The sequence below is a fragment of the Anopheles coluzzii genome, chromosome 3, assembly GCF_943734685.1.
Source record: "Anopheles coluzzii chromosome 3, AcolN3, whole genome shotgun sequence".
NCBI lineage: Eukaryota > Metazoa > Arthropoda > Insecta > Diptera > Culicidae > Anopheles > Anopheles coluzzii.
The window spans coordinates 12,561,121-12,582,691 of NC_064671.1; the positions used below are offsets into that span (position 1 = coordinate 12,561,121).

Below are 21,571 nucleotides of genomic sequence, written 5' to 3' on the forward strand. Positions count from 1 at the left end.
TAGTTGTTTGATGTTATTGGGTTGAGCTTAGTTAATGTAGCTTAAACACTTCAAGTTATCATTATTATTAGGCAAGAGTTAACACCAACACCAACAAGGTATCATAATTATTTATTATTAATTAGGAAGTTTAGCATAACAATTGGAAGGGTGGTCCCGAGGTACAGTCATCAACTGTCATGGGCTCAAGCCTCATATGGACTGGTGGTGAGTAAATCTGATTCAGATTTTTTTTCTAAATGAATCTTTGAAATTATTTAATCTGAATCTCATTATGAATCTGAATCTCAATAGGAAAGATCTCAAATATCAATAATCTCAAAGATTTACAGATCTCGAATCTCTAGAGATTCATTAATCTCAAAGGATTCATAGTTCTCCAAAGATTGAGCTTCAGAACTTGAGCTTCTCATTCTTCTTCTTCTTGACGTAGCAACCTACTGTAGAATCATGACCACGCCAGCCTATACAGGCTTTCGAGACTTCTTGGCAAGTACCACGGAGCCGAATAGTTTGTTTAGCTACTAGGAGACATGAGCATGATGTTAAGTCGTGCGAGTTAACCACTGTATTATAGGATCGCGCAAATTAAATATTTTTAAAATAATACATCTCTCAAGATTCACAAATCCCTGGAGATGTATGAATGTTAATGGATTGATGAATTTTATAGATTTGTTTGAATGAATTTCAACGAAAGATTCCAAGAAATTCAACAGTAATATGGACCATCATGGACTGACTATCTGGTGGTGTGGTACTGAATAAGTTTCGAAAGCCTAACAGGCCGGTATGTCCGCTTAGGACGTTGTACCAAATACAAGAATAAATACAAGTTAGGAATTGGTAGAATTTAGAGTTGAAACTGGCAAGGGTCGTACACTTCTTAGAGAGTCCAGCAGATCTTCAAAGAAGCGGTATAAACTAAGTTTTCGTTTATTATTTTAAGGTCCTTGTACCTTGAACTCAAAAACCGACGCCAAAACCATGAGCTAAAGTCTTTCACCATTTTCGAATACTTTTACATCTTTTTTAGAACGAAGTAAGTCACGGCACCAACTCTTACCTCCAAACCCAAACTCAAACCTCTGTCGGAAAATGCCAAACGTAACTCCCTAGCAACTAAGCAACGTGGAAAGCGCGGCGTGGTGTGAGTGTCTTACAACGCCCGCTACAATGTGTTGGTATTTGCATTTTCGGTCGTGTGCATAAGGTCTCGCGGAGTAAGGAAGCACGAACCGCCTGCCGGTAGATAGTAACAAGCGTAGAAGCGTCCTCTCCTTACAGCGCGAACAGCACACGACCTGCCGCCGCTGATTGTAAACATATTTTGACAAACAATTTCCACGCGATACGCATAACAACAAAACACTTTCACCCTCGGTTCCCGATTGCACGGCTTCAAAAAGGGGGACGACGATGAAGCATGACTGGGTCGAATGGCTTTCCGTTGGGAGGATCATAATAGCATGGATATGCTCGAATAGAGGAGGGAGATGCTTTTTGCGTTGCCCCGATTAGAGCGCTTGTGGACGGTCTACAAATAGTTCGATTAAACAAAATATAAATCCCATCGCCCAGGTTCCTGTGTTGGGTTGCCGTCAACCGGGACGCAATGTAACGCACAAGTCGTCCTTTTTATTGTGCGTATCGTGGTTGTCTTGGCGGGCGGAAGGACGCTCGAAAAAGGAAAGCAGCAACTTCGTTCGCTTTTTTTGGGAAATTTTGAATAGAGTTTAGCTTTCCTTGCAAATAATTGCTTCATTTGTCCGGCGAGCGCAAAGCAATTTTCGCTTGCGAAATGGTATCAAAATGTATGTTTTTTTGGTCACACCTTCGCCACCAATGGAAAAACGCATTGACCGGCCATATGTTCGAGGTCGTGGCAGTTCATCGGAAGGTTCAGCACTGTTTCTCTCTCTCTCTCCCTTTTTGTATTTCTTCAAACACATTCATCCATCCAGCATGACGTGCCACGCGGCTAGAGCGGCCGTTACAAACACACACACAAACACAACATTAAAAATCCCTCGGCGAAAAAGTACATACTGAATCGATTATGCAAATTATGCTCGACCGGTAAGGGCCGTAACGGCCAAAATTGTACTACCAGTGCCCTTCCTGGGCACATGAAACGGTGTGCGAATTGTGTGCTGGAATGTACCGCCAAGCCCTTTCCTATGCAAGGGCAGGCGGGTGAGCGAGAGAAACCCATCGCGAATAACGAACGGAAAGAGTGAGCGAGATTGTGTTAGGTGCAGTTGCAATTGCAGTTGCAGTGGGTAGTGTCAGACGAAGACTGCAACATTCGGGCTAGCGGTTGGTGAGCAACGTGGGGATATAGATATAGGATACTAGAAATAGACAGGTGAGTTATAGGAAAGAGTTGGGGATAAAACTAAGCTGTTGTACAGTTATTTGTGGGTACAAAAGGAAATGATATAAATGATAAAGTTAATAGGATATTAGTTTTAGCTATAGATTGAACTACATGAACATCTATGACTACCAGTCTCTTTGTAATTCCAGTAATGTCTACTCATTTCAAATACTGGATTTCTGTCATCTTTCAAACCAGCAGAGGGTCCTTTGCAGCAAGTTGTTGGCAGATTTATCAAGATCTTTATCAAGAATTGTAATGCTCCAGGATCTACTTGAATCCCGATAGGCTCTACTTCACCCCAAAAACAATCGCAATCGGGGAGAGAGAGAGATAGGGAGATAGCGAGCACATTCCAGCTTACAGGTTACAAACATTCGGTCACGCAGGAATTTCCACGCAACACTTCCGGTAGTCAATGGTGACCGGTATTTCCCCAAAAAAGGAAAAAAAAACGCCACGATCAGTTTGTCAAACCCCGGGCAAAACGGACGAGCCTTCGATGTTGTCTCGTCACGGCCCCACACACGGACGCCGCCGTTCGATGGATACACAATGTTGTTTGGACGCGAAAAACAACTCCCGCAAGCTCCCGTCGGGTCGGGTAGTAGCAGTAGTTGGAGTGGATCATGGTCGTGTAATTTGTGGTTTCTTATGTGGTTTAGCTGAAGCTCTTACCCTCGGGCGGAGTGTGTATGTGTGTGTGTTGGTAGCTTGGTAACGATGACGAAACGGAGGTCCTGAAAATCGTTGGAAGACGAAGGCGCCGTTGTGGGAAATCATTTCCTGTGTGTATGTGGAGGAGGGTAGTGTGTGGCCACGGTTTTTAGTACACGCCAAACGGTCACGGCATGGTGTTAGTAGCTGGTGCGTTCAATGTGTGTGTGTGTGTGGAGCGATATATGTGTTTCGGAGGTACATACGAAAACCGGTGCCTCGTCATGTACAGCTCACATCACCTTCGCGTAGATGGCGCAGGTTGGTGGTGAAGGATATACGCAGGGCACGAGGGGCGGAACGAAAGCGTGAAATCGCGCTGTTTCGCTGAAACCTTTCAGACCACCAGTACGCTCCGGCAGGCAGTCGCGGTTGGCGAGCAGAACTGTTCGAAACGTTGGACCGAAAGGTTTTACCGATTGCGACTGGCGCTGGCGGGATCTTTAGCTGAGAAGCGTGGGATAAACAGCTGAGAGTTGAGAGCCGAGTTGAAGACAGAAATTCTTCCGCAGACAGAGTGTTGTTCTCTGGGCGAGCTTTTGGAAGGGTCTGTTAAAGTTTTGATCCCCTTTGGAGTGGTAGCGCTGCCGTAGAGTTTCACGTGGTTGCTTTAGTAGTGTGACCCTCCTAACCACAGTGTGTTCGGTAGGTTAATCGTTACCAAAACCACGCGTCAGTGAGTGAGTGCGACTGTTACATAAGGAGTCCGTTGGAGCAAAGACTCCCCGGAGTGTGTATGTGTGTGTGTGTGGGTACATGAATGGAATTTGGAGACCGCATTTCGGACCGCAAGCTCTTCGTCTTCGTCAGCTGTCGTCAGCAGAACTGCCGACCGAGAGAACACATTTGAGGGCGAACAGCGAAAACACAAAGAAACCACTCTGCTCCGTACCGAGCCGAACCGCAAAGCAAAGGAGTCCAAGTGTATTGTGGTGCCAAAAGTGTGTTAATTAGATGTTGAGGGGGACCGTAGCTTCAGTCCCCGAGAGCCTCGTGTTCGTGGGTTATTTTGGTTGAGATTGTGCTAGGGAAAGGTTGTGCTGCTGAGCCCGTTCGAGTGTGTCCGCTCGCGTGGTCTGGAGGTCCCCTTTTGCAAAGGGAGGTCTCTCCATCTGAGTGTGTGTGTGTGCGTGTGTGTGTGTGTTTAGTGGGAGTGGGCTGCTCGCTACCGGTCCTACTCAACACCTTCTTCGAAGGGGTTTGTGTTGGAGCACGTGAGGTCCTTCGAGTTGTGTTACTTTAATCGTTCGCGGTCACGTTGTAGATAGTTTAATTGGGCGAGCGTGTCTCTGCAGGTATTCGGCGCTGCTGGGTGCCTCAACGGGGGGTTGTAAGATAAGGGTCCACAACGTCGGTTGGGTCGTGCCACCGTTTGGGAGCTTTACGCGAGGGCAGATATTCGCAAACGGCGAGTTGTAATGAAGTTGTAGTACATCGCGTGAAGTGTTTATTCTGTTGTAGTTTACTCCACTGAGCATGATGTTTTCTCATTGTGGTGACATCTTACTTCAGATAGGTTGTTAGATGTGATAAAGTAACTCTTAATTGACTGTGCGTTCGTTTCAAAAGATATTTCCCCGTTTCTTGAAGTACTCGGACTCCTCTGGAATTTATACAGCACCACACGGACAACATTAAAGAGGTCCACCAGTAAAAAGGGAACACGCGGAACATATAGAACGCGGCACATGGTGTGCGACTGCCCCGCGTAATACTCGGTCGGTAGCCGTGGCTCAGGAAAATCGATGGAAATGCCGTGGAAAGTAGAAAAGTGGTAGCAACAAATCCAGCACATGTCAAGGACTCTCAGCACAAATCTGTTGCTGTTGCGGTTGCTGAATCAATAAACTACGCTAGTGGGACAAATTGTTCGGCTAGGGGTTTGTGTTCGCTTAGTTAAAGGTTGCGGTTGCTTTGTGGAAGTATTTTAGTGTTTCATATGTGTAGAAGTGTTTTCCGGTGAACAAAATGCGTGTGTTTTGTGTGAAGATGTTTGAATAGCTCGTTAATGTGCTTGTATTTCCTTCCAGTGCTCGCGGTTTGAATAGGCAGTGAACGAAATGTACGTGTCGTGGATCGGTTCCGTGCGCGGTTAGAGTCTACTTCTTCGTACTTCACGGCCGAAAACCGAGCGGGAAAGTAGTTCGTAGCTCGCAATGGATAAGTCCAAAAAGCCGCAGGCTACGGCCGGCGGTGGTGGAACCGGAGCGACCGGTGCCGGAGCGGCTGCACCCGGAGCTCCGGGTGGTGCCGGCGGTGGTGGCCCCGGTAAGGGACCGGGCGGTACGGCCGGTGGCGGTGGTGGTGGCAAGGGACCGGGCGGCAAGGGCCCGCCGAAAGGAAAGCCCAGCGATAGTGACGCACCGGGAGCCAGCGGTAAGGCGGAGGGTGAGCCGGGCAGTGCCAAGGATGACGCCTCCGCCAACGGTGACAAAGCGAAGCCGGATAAGGCCGACACTGAGCAGCCATCGCAGCCGAAGCCTGGCAGTGCCGGTGCGACGGTCCGCGACGGTGCCCAGAAGGTTCTTAATCTGGCGATGAAAAGCGAATGGGCTCCCGTTGAAGCTGTGCTGAAAGGCTTGGAAAAGGCGGTCGCCGCCGGCGGGGACGACTCCAATCAAACCCCGCTCGCCGGGGTGCTCGATCCGGTAAGTAGTTGTGGAGGATGGGAGGGGTGGTTTTAAAATTTATTGTGAAGTGGGAAAAGGAAAGTCCTTTAGCTGCCTTCGTAAAAGCGTAATAACTTTTGAAATGTTTCATAACAAACTTTGCCGCTGTGGTGAGTGAGTCAGTCATTGGGAGCTACTTAGTACTCACTAACTAAGCAGCGGTCGTTTCTCGACAGGGAAACCTGTGGTAGGCGTATCGACAGTGTCGTGTTGGATTAGCTGCGGCATGTCAAATATTCCTCCAAGTTTTGTAATGCTTAAAACAGTTTGATGAGTAAAACCTCGTACCTCGTGTAAAGGAAATGTACGGCTTTTCTGAAATGCTAAGAAAGAATGTCACATGTTTGGACCTGTACGCTCGACAACAAATTGAAGTACAGGTTGTTTCCGAGATACGCTATTGATGCGGACCGAAAGGAAACTGCGTATCTCGAATTTCTGCGAAAGTCGAATCACACGATCTCCGGACCAAATGTAGCTACTTCTCTTTTAATTTTGAATGTAGGGGGAGATTTTGGCTTATAAATTAATGATTTGATATGATTCTAACCAACTATTAAAAGTTTGAACATATTTTAAGGATTTTTTAGAAGGGAAGTTATATTGCATTTCATAATTGATGTGTCAAATCAGTACAATTTGTTCAAAGAACTGTCAAGTTTAGAACACCGCGTATCTCCGAATTTGCGTATAAGAGACACTGCTTATCTCGGACTACCTGGACATGATTAAATTCAGAGACGAAATTGCTTTCCAACCCAAAGGTCTAAATAATGAAACGAGCTACCATGAGGGCAGATTCAAGACCTCTGTGAGAGTCTTACTCATGTATGAGTTGTCAAGAGTCCAAGACGAGTTATATATAGAGTCCAAAACAAGCAACGCAATGTTGAGACGTGGAATAATGTTTTAGACATTCAATTCCTGGAGCACCTTGATTCCATGACCTGATGAGTACAGAGAGTCAAGGCCAAAATGATCATTTTTTAATGTCATGTTTCGTAAAAAAATTGTAAAAACAAAACCTTTCTGTCTAACTGATCCTATGTATTGTTTCTTCTAAAGTAACGGTGCTGTAGTGAATTCTCTTCGACAGTGAATTCAACAATGTACGAGTACTGTGCAATGTACGAGTTTCAGTTGTTGGATTCACAATTCGTTGAATGCAGATCAAATATCTGTCTAGTGGACAATTTGCAACAAAATACTCTATTCTATTCCTTAATCACGGTAAAAATATAATCAAACTGTTTAGGATTAACTCGATGATACTTAAATTTTCGTTCCTGAGTACAGCAATTATCCGCAGTAAGCGATACTCGATTTACGCGAATGTGCAGTACGCGATTCTTCTAAATTTGATTCCTCCATTTGTATTTTGAAAATGTTTTAATATTTTGATACATTTGGTGCTCTTTTAGAATTTCACCAATATTTGAAAAGTATGTTGCATCAAATTTATGAAAAGATATTGAATAATAAGATAATAAAAAATTAAAAAATAAATAAATGAATAAATAAATAAATAAATAAACACTCTAGATACGTTATTGTGCTTGATCCCGTACGATAGCGTGCTTCGGATAATTACTGCATATGACATAGAACTTAAGCTTTTTGAGTGAGCTTTACTGGTAGTTTATCTCAAGGTAGGGTTTATTAATAGTAAAATAGTAGGAGGTTAAAGAACCTGATCTAGGTTTACTGATAGTTCTTATAAGGATTGATGAAGTATTTCAATGCTTATAAAATAAAATAACTAAAACATTCAAGAATAATCACAGGGCTTCTATTATATCCAAGATACTGGCCCAATTATATTCATTATGGTTCTATTATATACATACTAATGCCATATCCAGCGATCACAGACGCTTAGAAAGGTATATAAATAGACAGGAAATGGAGCATAAATTTTGTAAATTCAAGCCTTAATTTATTTTAAATCCATATTAGGAGTTTTGTATCAAAATATATTATTTTTTTTTATTTCACTAATTTTTAATATATTGCATAAGAACATGAATAAATGTTTAGTAACTAGTTTAGGCACACAATACCCATAGGATAGCCTTACTAAATCTGAAAACACTCGCCATGAACCTCCTTTATGTGTGCTTTTCCCAATGTCTACCTTTATTGACCGTTGCTCCAAACGGTGCTTCCCGAATAATTTCCTGATCATTGACCTTTCCCCTACTCCTTCCACCAATCGGGACAGGCCCTCTATCCTTTTCAACACCGCAAACCTATTTTCGACTGATTGCGCAATCACTTTAAACTGTCGCCGGTTTCCACATTCCCACGCCCGTGCTGCGAAAATAGCACCACATAGTCGTCCTCCTGTTGACCACAGTCGAGAAGCCTAAAGACAGAATGTAAGGCTCCTTTACCCCGTAAACCAAAAAAAGAAACGGAAAGAATTTATTGGTTTCGCAAACATGGCGACACATAACTCCAGTCCACCGTAGCTTTCGTTCGAATGACCCGAACCCCGGCCGGCCACCTGGTGGCACTGGTCAGTTTCGATTAAAGTTATAGTCCCGTTGCTCGCGTAGCGTTGGTCACCTCACATGCGAGCAACGTTCACTCCTTCGCAAGGGGCTAGGAAATTTATTCCAACGACCGTTGGAAAATGATTCCTCTACCGTTTTCAGCACCACCGGGCGGGGTGGAAGGAAGAAACGCGAAGAAAATGGCGCAAACCTACATGCAAATGTGCGGGTCCTTTGCTTCACGCATCAGTGGCGGCGGTATTGTGTACGATGAGAAGCGGTTTTTGGGCCCGGTCATACTTGTCGCGGTGTACGAACACACGCACGACGCTTATTGTTTCTTGCGGAAAGTAGATGAAAAGAAACAATTTTCCCGTTCCAGTACACCATACATGGCTAGAGAAGGGAAGGGGGGAGGCCGGAGGGGTCATTTGATATGACTTGCTTTCGGTTCGGAGCGTCTCGCTCTCGTGTAAGACGCGGTGTATTCACGAATTCGTTAATTGGTAGGGCTATTTTAATCGGCAATCATAAAGCCGAGGAACCGGACCGACCACCAGCTAATTGGCAGGTTTGGGTATGATGGATGTCGGGGAGCCAGGGCGGACGAAACTGGAGCTAAATATGTTGGCGAAATTAAAGCATCGCATGCGTCACCCAAATCAGATCACACGACGGGGGTCGTAATGTGCTGTGGCCGTAAGATGATAAAAGTGTTCCATTATTGCTATTGCCGCTCGGCACAACTCGGCTCGGCTCGGCGGTACATCGAATGACCTCAAATGCGGCTGTAGCTTCATGCTCATGGTGAGCTAATTTTAGTTCGCTTGCAAATAGCCATCATTTCCAGTGTGCAATTAATATAAAAAAACATAGAAATTGAAGTGACCGTTTATCCGGTTGCGCAATGAGGTTGCCTGGTTCGGGTGAAACTGATTGCAATCGGCCAGTTCCAGTGTACAACATATTTCTCTACTGCCTTGTGCTGTGTTCGTGGGCCCTTATTTTATGACTGTTTCATATTTGCCTGCAGTCCAAAGAAAGGACTTAACCAAAAAAAAGGTATATCTTGATATAGCGCACCGCATCTTATGACCTTCTTATCGGAGCAGCGGACTAAACCGGACCAAGGAAAATAAGAAATGGCAGAAAAATATGACCACTCTAGATTGAAAGGCCATTTTTATCGGTGAAAAGGTCACACCACTTCAGTGCCCTTGTAGGAGAGGGAAATGGTCATAAAAGTGCAGCAAAACTGCACCATATCTGCCTGCAGTAGTGGTAGAAGTTGTTGGTGAATGTCATGCCTAGAAAGCTTTAAATGGAACAGCGGAAAATATTATTCTTACCTTTTCTGCCGCGGTACGTAAGAAATCTGTTTCCTTTTTTTATCGACTTGACGTTTTATTTCTTATCCCTTGAGCTCGGACAGCTCGCTGTGGACCGTGTCGGAACGAGCGATTGACCCGTGCGAAGGTTTGCTGATTATGTTTTAATTATGATTACAAGCTGTGGGTGTTTGTGCGCGATTAACCGGTGAGCTTAACCACGGTGAGCTTGATGTGTTCGATGCCATACACAGGCGCCTAATGGAGATGGATGGATGGTGTACGTGTGGCTTGCGATTTGTTGTTCAACCTTCCGTTGACTTCAACCGTCCACAAGATGAGAAGATGAAGGTTAACCGTTTCCAACACACTGGAACACTGGTTTTGGCAATTTGATTAAAATAGAAATGCTAATGAATTTCGCACCACGATAGGCGAGCGACGGCCTTGAAAAGGAGCAGTAACATAAAGTTACAAACTGCCCAGCTCGCACGACGTGGAGAACGAATCGCTTTTTTTTTAACATAAAATGAGCTGAAGCAATTCCGTTTATTCTTACACGAACTTGATTCTTTCCCAACTGATGAGAGAATCGATTTCTAGCGTGTGGATTCATTTAAATCTCCGACAGTTTCTCGCCCGCGTCAATAGGCGTTCCGAGGGGAAGTTGCTGCCGTTGTTGGACGATTTGTCACATGCGCTGTCGTTTGGTAGATAGGACAGCCTGTGGGTAATGTATATTGGTAGGGCTTCGCACAGTTGCTCCATCGCCCGGATGTGTATTGGTTGAAGTTGTGCGTTAATATTTTATTATATGCTTTGGCGTAAGGAAATGCATGTAAACTGCCATTGGAACGCTTTATTTCCTCTTGTGAATTACATTTCTAACAGGTTGAATATTTTGTTATGTTTTTTTTTAATGCAATACTTAACTATAAAAAACTGAAGACTAAATAATAGTCTATTTGGGATCATTGATCATCCAAACGGAATGTAACGTCTAATCGGCAAGACTAAAGTAAATTAATAAAGTTAAGTAATTAAATTGTTATACCTTTGTTATACTGCTCATTACTAGTTCTTAGATAAGTGCCATTAAACATTTAAAAATGTTTATTCATTCCCATTAGGATTTACTTCCACTTCTCAATTGATAGAATTAGTCTTAAAGTACATTGAGCCATAGCACATGTAAATGATTGCAAATGATAATTACAAGAATTATTGTAGTCTAATGTGCTGTACAAAAGTAACCTAAACATATTGAAACAAATAATTGATTATTCTTCTTTCTCTCGTATGTTGGAATGAAACATAATCTTATCTGAGTTTTGAAACTACAATATTCTGTTATAGCAATATCAACCAACATGATCTAATAAATAGAATAGAAGGAAATACATACAGTGGAGAGCCGTTCATCCGAGTTCCTTTTATCCGGCTGTCCGTTTATCCGTGCTGTTGATAAATGACATTTCAATACAAAAGTGACATTGAGTTCTGAAGAGGATAATTGAAAAAAACGGTTAATCAGATCACATTGTGAGACACTATGTTTCATGGCAAATTTGAAATATTCTTATTGGAAATAAATATTAATAATATATATTGGATAAATTGGAATATAAATTGGGTATTTCTTATAAAAATATAAAATAAATAAAAAAAAACTCTGGAATTTCTAATTAAGAATATCCGTTGACTCATTATCCGTGCTATTCGCATATTCCAGATAGTCTGTTACGGATTCGGGTGTCGGCCTTTGCGTAATGTAGAAGCATTGTAGTGGAAGGAAGTATTTTTTCAATAAAAATTCAATTGCGGTGTTATAAGTATAATTAAGATAAATCTTTGATTCGATTTAAGGAAAATATCCAATTTTTCACACGTATTAGATTACTATCGACTAGTTATTCTTCTAAGAGTATATGTAATCTCTTTATCATCATAACAGATTTAGACAAGACTTGTCCGTTTCTCTTTTTATTCATTTTAAACTAAATGAAGATTTGGCACAAGCAAAGGACAAACCAAAACATCTACACCTTGCAACTCAGAGTGAAAATCTGCTAGGTTTTCATGGGGTTTCTAGAGTTTTTGGCTGTATCCCAAAAGAATTGTTAGATGCTTCTCGTTTTTTTGTATATGGTATATTGCAAAATTTTTCCAAATTTATCATTTGTATCATAAATTATGACACGATGTCTATAAATCGTGGGAAAAGCTCAAAAACCTCTGGGAGGCTCTGTATGGTGGAATGCCATGTACATCAGAAATCACGTTCAAAACTAGGCCAAAGAATAATAGGAAAGAATATTTCATTGTATCAATAATAACAAGAAGTGGAAGAATAAAGACCAATGGTTTGTGCACTTTTGCAAAAAATGTTTAATTCAATTATTTCATTTATGATAATGTTACATAGAGTATGTAAATTGTAATACACAGCCAGTGTCCTGATGTTCATTTAGGCCATCAAAATAGATAAAAGCAAGAAAAAGAATGATATAAATTTGTTAACGTGAAAAAATAGTATTCGGAAAAAATACGTTCATTGCAAGGTAAAGAAGATAATTGTCAGCAGAGCCTATAAGATTCGTATTTGCTATTTTTCTAATAACAACTGACTTTCATTTGACTCCGCATTCCTTCACTCCCTATGTATTTGTTTTACTAACAAGACGGTTTTTGACCCTACGCTTAAAACAATGAATTGTAGAGGTGTCTTAAACTCATGCAATAGTTGTGAAAACTAAAGTAACATATCTTATTTCACTACCCTTCTGTCTGTATCCTCTACCCCTGTGCTTTGCAAGTTGTACTGCACCAGTTCACGCTGTTAACTAGGGCACTCCATTACACTAGTGTTTCCTCACCCCACCCCCCCCCTCCCCCTCTCTACTAGAAACAATTGACACGCACTTCACACGCCATTGAATGGCCGCCGACAGCGTGCAAATAGTAATAGCAAAGAAAGCATTTGAATTTTCACTTCCGCCGATGGATACATTGCCGCGTAAAGTATGCAAAACTGTCTCACCTTTGGCGAACCGCCCGTTCCCCCCCTAGTACGGTGGTAGTAGCAGCAGCAGTGCGTTGCAGAGTGGGCAAAACACGAATGGGGAATAAATTAAACCGAAATAGCAACCAGTGGACCAGCAGCAGCAACCCGAAGTGGCTCCCGGTATTTGCATATTCTAAAAACGCAACTCTGAAACGGTGCGCCGTTTGTTGAATGCAACGAAACCGGGAAGAGCCTACGCCATCGTTCCAAAAACCCATAAACCATTCTCCACGAGATCAGGCTGCTTTCTTAAGAAGTTTGGGGTTTTTCATTCGTGCGTTTTAAAAATGAGGTTGTTTTTGTTCACCTCATGCACCCCAAGCTAGCAAGGAGTGAAAAACAAAGAGTCTTATAAAAGCCACTTGGTCAACTGTGTCAACGAACGAACGAACGAACCGTTTGACCGGACCTGACTGATGGCTCATGCCGTGGTGTGGTTTGAAGCCCCACTTCCCTCGAAGTAGATGAAATAACAGATTGCACGCTAGTAGTGACGCATGGAATATTTGTGGCGTACGGTGGCTTGTGTAGCATGCAAAAAGACGCCTCCCCAGGGCGTGCGTTAGTGGCCGAACTACGCAAGAAATGCTTCAAAACACACGAATCACGGCAAAAGTCTCGGCAAGATCTAGGCCACCAGATACTAGAAAATGGCAACCGGCAAGAGGAATCGGGAAGAAGGGTAGCGGGAACGGCAGCAAAATGTGGAACACACCGTGCAGGAAAAACTGTCGCGTCCTGATGTCGCTGGGACGGACCTGGGGATTGAAAAATATTACCTCCCGGAAGCCATTATTATTGACCAATTTTAAACTCCTTCCCTGAATTCGCTGAATAATTAAATTGCGCTAACAATTGCTCGCGTTTTACTGATCTGGAATGTTTGCTCTTTGTTCTTCCCGTTCTCCCGCAGGCCACCGGCATGACGCCGCTGATGTTCGCCGTCAAGGATAATCGGACGCCCATCCTGGACCGGATGATCGAGCTCGGGTCGGACGTCGGCGCCCGGAACAATGTGAGTATTTAGTGTAGTGGACAAGCGGAGTTCCTTGATTTCTTTGTTCTTTGATCCGGACGACGTTGGACGTATTTCGCAATGGTGGGAAAATCCTTCGCCCAATCCTGTGCCCTTCAAATGTTTCAAACGAATGCATTCCGCAATTGGGCATAAAACGCCGATAAGGCACGCACACACCCGCCAACAAGCTCGGCTGTCCGTTAGCATAGGCTCCATGGCGGGTGAAGTAATAAAACAGTCAATTCTGGCTAGCTCGCTGGCATGACGCATGGTAGTAGCCTACGCTACAGGTCATCTAAGGTCCGTCCTGTGCCACCGGTTCGACATGAGGGTAGGGAGGATATTTGGTTCGAGCATTCGTTGAACTTCACCTGGATAAGGACGACGTGGGGTGCTGGAAATAAAACTAATTCGTTATCGCTTACGCTCGCGCTCGCCTTTAACCGCCTCTCACGAACGAAGGTGGCGTAAGCGTATTCGTGGTAATGAAACCCACGAAAAGGGAAGAAATCAGTTAGTTTTTTTTATACGTTTTGTTCGTTTCTTTCCCTCTCATTTGACGTACGGATCGAACCTGAACCGAATCGTGAGCACTTGAAATACTTTTTTTCACTTCGGTGAACTTTACCCACTTTCTGGTGGGGTTTGCGTAGGTGATGCAAATGAACTGATTTGGTTGATGGGCTGATTTGGTACGCTGACAAATGATACTCAACGCAGGCAGAAGTATCTAGAAGATCACTTTTTTAAAGAAATTTACCCACAGTTTTTGTTCAATAATAATATTTTTGGAAAAAAATACGATCGATTTGTTCCAAGAACAAACCTTCTAGTCTGTCTGACCCACTGACTGTTCGGACCATGACCTCGTTCGGCAGTCTCTTCGCGTGTGTGTGTGGGTGTGCGTAGTTGCTTAGTCGTTAGTTATCGCTAGTTAGCTTACACTGTTGTCCTTCGCACATGACGTTTTGACAGTTTATGTGTAATTTTGTGTTGTCTGGAGTCGGTACTTCCTGCTTATTTCTGAGTTTGATGTTTATCTTGCTCCACTGGCGTGTTTTTTTCGGTTTGTGCTCGAAAGAGGGTCGCTTGAAACATATCGCTTTCCATGTACAACGTTACAACAAGTGTTAATACAAAGTCTTGGTCCAAGTAGACCTTCCTTTTTTGGGAGAAAAGGACCTGCTTCTCAGAATCTTGCCAGTCGTGGTTGTTGTAATCTTAGCTTATTAAATTAACAGTTTTATGAAATGTTCTTCCTCGGGGGATTGCCTGCTGCTCCGACATGAACAATCTACTATTGGATATCAATTTCTAATTGGGATCGATTGCACCACCAATTCGATTCTTGAAGCAATCAAGACTAAGTTACGGTTATGGTTATCCTTTTTTAATTATGTTTCTGAAGGAAGATCCTAAGATATTGTTGCACTGTCGAGTGAATAAATAAAGGTGTCACTTTGATTTGATTGAGAGGTTGTGGCTCTGTTCTAACGAAAAAGGATTAATTCAACAATTAAATCCATAGTTATAATTACAACATATTCTCAAAAAATAATAGCTTAGTAGTCATTCTTAGTAGTCATTCAGTAGCTTGATCCTACTGTACTTGTTTGCCTACTAAATTATGTCTCGGACTCCAATTCTTGTAAGGGCACCTGAACACTTTAAATGCATTTTATTGATGACTATTCATGACCATTAGTAACGTATCTGGTTTTTGTCTAATTTTCTTATGTTCTATCAATTATAACTCATTAGAATTATTAAAGGATAGGCAGAGATAAAAAAATGTTTGATTTATTACTAATATCGAGCTCATAAGTATAAGCCTTTTGATAAATTAGTAGATATACCGAATTTATCTAACAAACTTCCGACGCAGTTGCAAGAGAACATGTTGAAATCGTGGTTGATCCTTTTAAACCGACACCCACAGCCGAGTGTAGCTGTGTGTGATATAAGAGAATAAGTAAGTTTCAAGTACGTAGTCAAATCTTTGTTTGTGAATCTTTTCGCTTCCATCAGTAAAAATTATTTGCCAATATTTTTGTGTTCACACACCACGAATCTTCAATTCTACGAATTTAATACAATCATCGTAATTTAAAATAAATAAATCGTAAAATACGGGTACTTGTTGTAAGAAATGCACCATATAACACCAATATAAAACATGGTCCTTGGTAAAAATCGAAAAAGATTCGCGAAAGGCTGCTAGAATTGCCCTACCTCAGTGAAAAAGTGTGTTTTCACAGATATTTTCTAGCAGAATATCCCTAGTGAAAACGTGGCTAATGAAATGTGATTTGCTTTTGGCACTTGTAAACAAGAATGTAAGTAATGTTAACAAATTGTATTGTATTGTATTGTTTATTGTATTAAGTGATTGGCCAAACAAGCGGCCTTATCACTGAATTAAAACTAAAACTTAAATAACTAACGCAGTGTACAATGACAAGACGGATCAACAGAATCTAGTAGGTAGGTGCCAGTCAAATAAAATGTAACGCTGATTAAACTTACGGGCCATCGCAGTCATTGGGTCGTTCTCGCTGTATGCACGTCTTGTAAAGTCAGTTCTTATTAGTCTGTAGTTACGGAACACTCTAGGAGGGACACTTATGTTGACCCTAGCCAGTAGTTCTGGCGAATCTATCTCACCGACAATAAGTTTGGACAAAAACGTACATTGGGCATTATCACGTCTCCTAGCAAGTGTGTCCAGACCAAACAACAAACAACGAGTATGATACGATGGACGAGGGGTTACATTACGCCACGGAGTGAAGTGTAGGACAATACGAGTAACTCTCTTTTGGACAGCTTCTATTCTATTGGACCAAACACTAGAGAATGGACACCAAACTGTAGAACTAAACTCGAGGATGGAACGAACATAGGACTTATACAGAGTTAACAGGCAGTGTGGGTCATTGAGTTCTCTCGAATGTCGACGAATAAATCCTAGCATTTTGTTAGCTTTGTCTAAAATATCACAGTAATGTTGTCGGAAATCTAGTTTGCGATCCAGGGTGACTCCTAAATCCCTGACCGTATTGCACCGCGGTAGTTGTGTCCCTGATATGCTATAGATATACCTTATCGGACTAGCTATTCTAAAGAAAGACATTGACGTACACTTATCAACAGAAATTAGCAGGTCGTTATTGATACACCAGTCAGAGAAAACATCAATCGATCTTTGCAGTGAAAGAGAGTCGGAAGTGTTCCGTACGATACGAAACAGCCTAACATCATCCGCATAAAGCAGACAATCTGCTTCCGTAATGGCCAGTGTGACGTCGTTAATAAAAAGCGAGAACAGCAGTGGTCTCAAGTTGCTGCCCTGAGGGACGCCAGATGAACTCTCGAAAACGTTAGAGGAGACACCATCGATTTGTACGTAGTAGCTACGTTCAGAGATATAGGACCTGAACCAATTCACCAGCGGAGTAGAGAGACCGATCCGGGCGAGCTTAGCCAACAGCAAGCGATGGTTCACACGATCAAACGCAGCCTTAAGATCAGTGTATACTGCATCCATCTGAGCTCCGGAAGTAAAGGCTGCGTGGCAGTTGGAGACGAATTCCACCAGGTTTGTGGTAACACTGCGTCGAGGAAAGAAACCATGCTGGCGTGTAGAAATATAAGAACGACAGTGATACATTAGCGAGTTTTGTATGACGATCTCAAACACCTTGGCACAAGAAGGCAAGGTGGTTATACCGCGGTAGTTCTCAGCAGAGTTTTTATCCCCTTTTTTGTACACCGGAAACATCACAGAGGATTTCCAGGCCGTGGGTACAGTACTTTGTGCAAAAGAGAGTTGGTAGATTTGAGACAGAGGCTCTGCTAAAAATTCGCGGCATTTGGCAAGAATTGCCGTAAGAATACCATCGGGTCCAGGGTTGTATGAGGTTTTGACCTGCTGCAGAGCACGTAGTACAGTATCTACCGAGATAATAATATCGCGTACATCAATGTCAACAACATCACGGGGCACATTATTTAAAGCTGCTTCTAATGATAAGCTTGCATCATCCGTAGTAAAGCAGTCCTTGAAACGATCAGCAAATAAGTTGCACATGCCTTCCTTACTGCTTGTGGAGACGTTGTTATATGTGAGAACATCGGGGAGCGAGCTGTTACCGCGTTTTGATTCAACATACCTCCAGAATCGTGTTGGGTGTCTGATGAGCGAGAATTTCACTCGAATGAGATAACGAGTATGAAGTTGTCTGTTATAGCTTCTATATACATTATGGGCAGCAATGAACCTTAATTTGGAGTGTTGTGTACCATTTGTACTGTAAAAGCGAAAGCATGACGCTTTGTTTTGCTTTAGACGGCGTAAACGTGCATCAGACCATGGTGGACTGCGACGCGGTGGCATTAGAGGACAGCAATCAGATAAAAGCGCCAGTAGTGTTGTGTTAAATAGTTCCAATGCTGAGTTAACATCCGGATTACCTTCCAGGAAAGACCAGTCAGTAGATTGAAGCAGTTCAGCTAGACGGATAAAGTTAGTTCGCCTGTAGTTACGTGTGCCGGACTCACGGTTTGGTGCGGTAGAACGCCAGGAACGAGCTGTATTGCCAGCACCAGTTAAGTGTAGTTCAACAGGAGGATGATGAACATCAACGGCAACCATAGGGAAGGGTGACACCACCGGTGGGGCACAATAATGTAGGATCTCGTCAGAGACAATTATGAGATCGAGAATGTTATTCGATGCATTAGGTATAAAGTTGATCTGAGAAAGCCTATTACTATAGATGCAGTCAAGCAAAGAGCGGCAGTTGTCCATAATTCGTGAATTCTCATAATTGATTCGCAGTGCAGGAACGTTAGAATCATCGGTGTTCCAGGAAAGATTGGGGAAGTTAAAATCCCCGAATAGGAAAAACGTATCGGTGGTTGCACAAGCAATATTATCTATGGTGGAGCAGATAGTTTGCATGGTAGTAGTGTTGTTTACTAAATCTGGAGGAATGTACACTACACCCGTGATAAAAGTACGTTTATTACCATAAACTCTTACCCAGAGTTGCTCAACGGTATCCTGTGTAGGACAAAGTATTGTACGTAGGTGTGAAGCAACGGCAATAAGAACCCCGCCACCGGTTGATTTTTTACTATTTTTGCTGCTGCGGTCTGTTCTATACACTGTATAATTATCCGGGAACAATTCCGAGGAATCAATCGTTGAATCCAACCATGTTTCAGTCAGGATAATAACGTCATAGTGGGTTGTAGAAACATAGTCAAATACTTGATTGCATTTAGATTTCAATCCTCTAACGTTTTGGTACAGGAACAATAATTCGTCAATATTATTACGGCAGGCGACCCCTGTAGGATTGACATGATAGCCGTGCGATTGTGTGAGTGTAGTGTCCGTTCTTTGGCGATGGTTTGTTTTGATTTCACGATCATTAAGTTGCGTGCGCCTTTCGTCAAGCACTGCCTCAGTGGAAAAAATATTGTTTGTTGTAGTAAAAACAATCGTCTGGTAAGTGCAAATGACAAATGTAGGCTCGCTCGAACAGTCCATCAATAATTATGTAACAAAAATAGGTTAGAACCATTATACCTTGGTTCTTATTATAAAGTAAATACTTAAAACTGATCAAACTGTGTCATGTTTGACTGTTAAAGTGTGATTTCTTTGTTTGAACAAGAAAGTTATATCCAGTCCCCAAAATGTCACTCCCATCGGTGGGATCGTTGTTGTTACAAATCCACCACCAAAAATGTTTGAACATTGGCAATATTGATCCTGCCGCTGCAACTCCTGTGGAACGGTACCGTGCACATTGCATGCGTGCGCGAAATCAATCAACAAGTTGACCAGCCGCCGAACTCCTTCTGCCACCGGAGCTTCAAGGATTTTCAGCTCACTCCCCGGGTGGCCCACACCACACCCACAAAAGGCAGGTAGCCGTGAAATGCAAAGCATAAAATTACACTCTCCCCACCATCCCGGACCGGACACAACCGACATCAATTTCAATTTCGGTTAGACGGGAGATTTTTCAAGGGGTGCCAGCCGGCCAGCCGGCCAGCCGTGTCTTCTATCATTAGGGGCAGCACACCCCGGTGGCTGTGACAGCGAGTAAGGTCTTTTCGTTTCGGTGCCCGTTGATGAACGGGCTGTGGGTGGTACTACCTTGACATCATTTTTGTTGTTGTTTGGTTCGTTGTGTGTGGTCGCACGAGGTAGGAGACAATTGTGTGACAGGCTGGGCGCTCGCTTAGTGGGCGTTGATGTCTTGCAGGGAAAGATAGCAAAGTAAGGGATACATCAATGCCTCTCCCAATGACTGACGGCGCGAGGGATGATTCATAGAAATTGGACTATGATTTATTGGTGGAAAGATTAGGGGTTCCGGAGCAGCGTTGATGTGTCGTGCGAGAAGGTCAAGTAAATGGATTAATGATGGGGAGCTTTGTCATAAGCAGATTAGCAAACGAGGATTGTCATTTCCGTTTGGTAACGAGCACTTTATCATGTCTTCTAATTACTGGTAGAAAAATTGGATCATCAATTGCGACTAATTGGCTTTTTTGATTTAAATTATTAAGAGTGTCTTGACTTTGAATTAAATTCCACAAAAAATCACTGTCCTCCAGACAAGTCGATGGCCGATTGCGAAATAGTTGAACTTTATCGATTCCATTTTGCAAAGCAACGCACATTATTTGGAATTATTTTATCGACAAAGATCAACCGATAAGCGCGTCGGTCGGTGGAAACTTTCCAATTTGTCACCAAGAAAGTTTGGTGCCTCGTGCTGCTTTTTTTTTTGTTTGTTTGCTGGTGAAAATTCACAAACACATACGAGAGCAGCGTACCGTTTGAAACAGTGTTGGTCGGGAAATTTCCCCTCTTTCAGCACAAAGCAACACAAACACATGCGAAAGGGGGCCAAAGTTTCCTAGCGACGGTGCTAGAGCGAGAGGCGTAGAATGTTTGCCCGAGCTCACAAACACTAAGCGCCGGAGGGTAGCCACAACAAAATCCACTACACGGAGTAGTATATAAGCGAAAAGTGGTAGTATAATTCGTGCTGCAAGCCAAAGTTTGCCTTCGGACGCCGTTTTGCCTTTGTGGTCCCGGTCACAGCATGCTCAACACGGTTGGGGCAATCACGGAACGCGGCTCATTTGCATGATCGTCATCACAATCATTACAGGGGCAAAAGTGGTTAGAGATTTGGGGTCCGGCATGGACATGGCATTTTTGGGTTTTAGCGCAACAGGTTTAGCGTGTTTTCCCCGCAAAAATTGGGTTTTCTTTTTACTACACTAACCGTTTCCGTTTTGCCCAGGGAAGCTTATCTTGTGGCTGGGTGAACAAAAAGGGATTTTAAAAATAAATCCAGGAAAGCGCCACGGAAGGCAAAGGTTTATCAAATTTCGTTCCCTGCGCCCATAAATAACGTCCCGAACGCTGGACGCTAGTGGAAGGAAGCTAAAACACCTTCCTTCATCCTTATTTCACATCCTATTTAGCATATTTAGCCGCAGTGGTGAATTCGGCAGACGTGTTTAAATGCCAAATTTGGGACTGGGCGAGCTGGGGGTTTTTAATTGCAAAGTGAACTTTTGTACAATTGATAAGATAAAGCATCGTTTGCAGGCAATGGTGTTTGGATGTTTTGGAAATAAAATCTTAAGCTTCGGGGCTTCGAGCATTTCGAGTTCAAGGATGGCTTGTCGCGTGTCGAGGCAATCTCGCAGCCTCGAGGTAGTTTCAACTGCAAAGCTTTGATCGTGTGTCGAATGTGATGGGCCTATTTTCGCTTAACCTTACCGACCGACCCAGTGAGCTTCGGATGAACTTTGCATGTTTGGCGGTGGTTTTGCTGGCGCACCTTTCTCGCGTGGAGCCGGA

The 21,571-nt window shown here is 43.0% G+C and overlaps 1 protein-coding gene across 2 annotated transcripts in view; it reads left to right on the forward strand.

Annotated features, from left to right (window-relative positions):
• Positions 1–2,692: 2,692 nt before the first annotated feature.
• Positions 2,693–21,571, forward strand: part of LOC120957904 (serine/threonine-protein phosphatase 6 regulatory ankyrin repeat subunit A) — a 52,403-nt gene continuing 33,524 nt past the window's right edge. The window contains exons 1-3 of one of the 2 annotated variants that reach the window (XM_040380346.2): positions 2,693–3,742; positions 5,128–5,745; positions 13,567–13,668. In XM_040380346.2, the coding sequence (XP_040236280.2) occupies positions 5,254–5,745; positions 13,567–13,668 (594 nt within the window). In that variant the 5' untranslated portion in view covers positions 2,693–3,742; positions 5,128–5,253. The remainder of the gene's footprint in view (positions 3,743–5,127; positions 5,746–13,566; positions 13,669–21,571) is intronic. The other variant, XM_040380344.2, reaches the window with a different exon arrangement.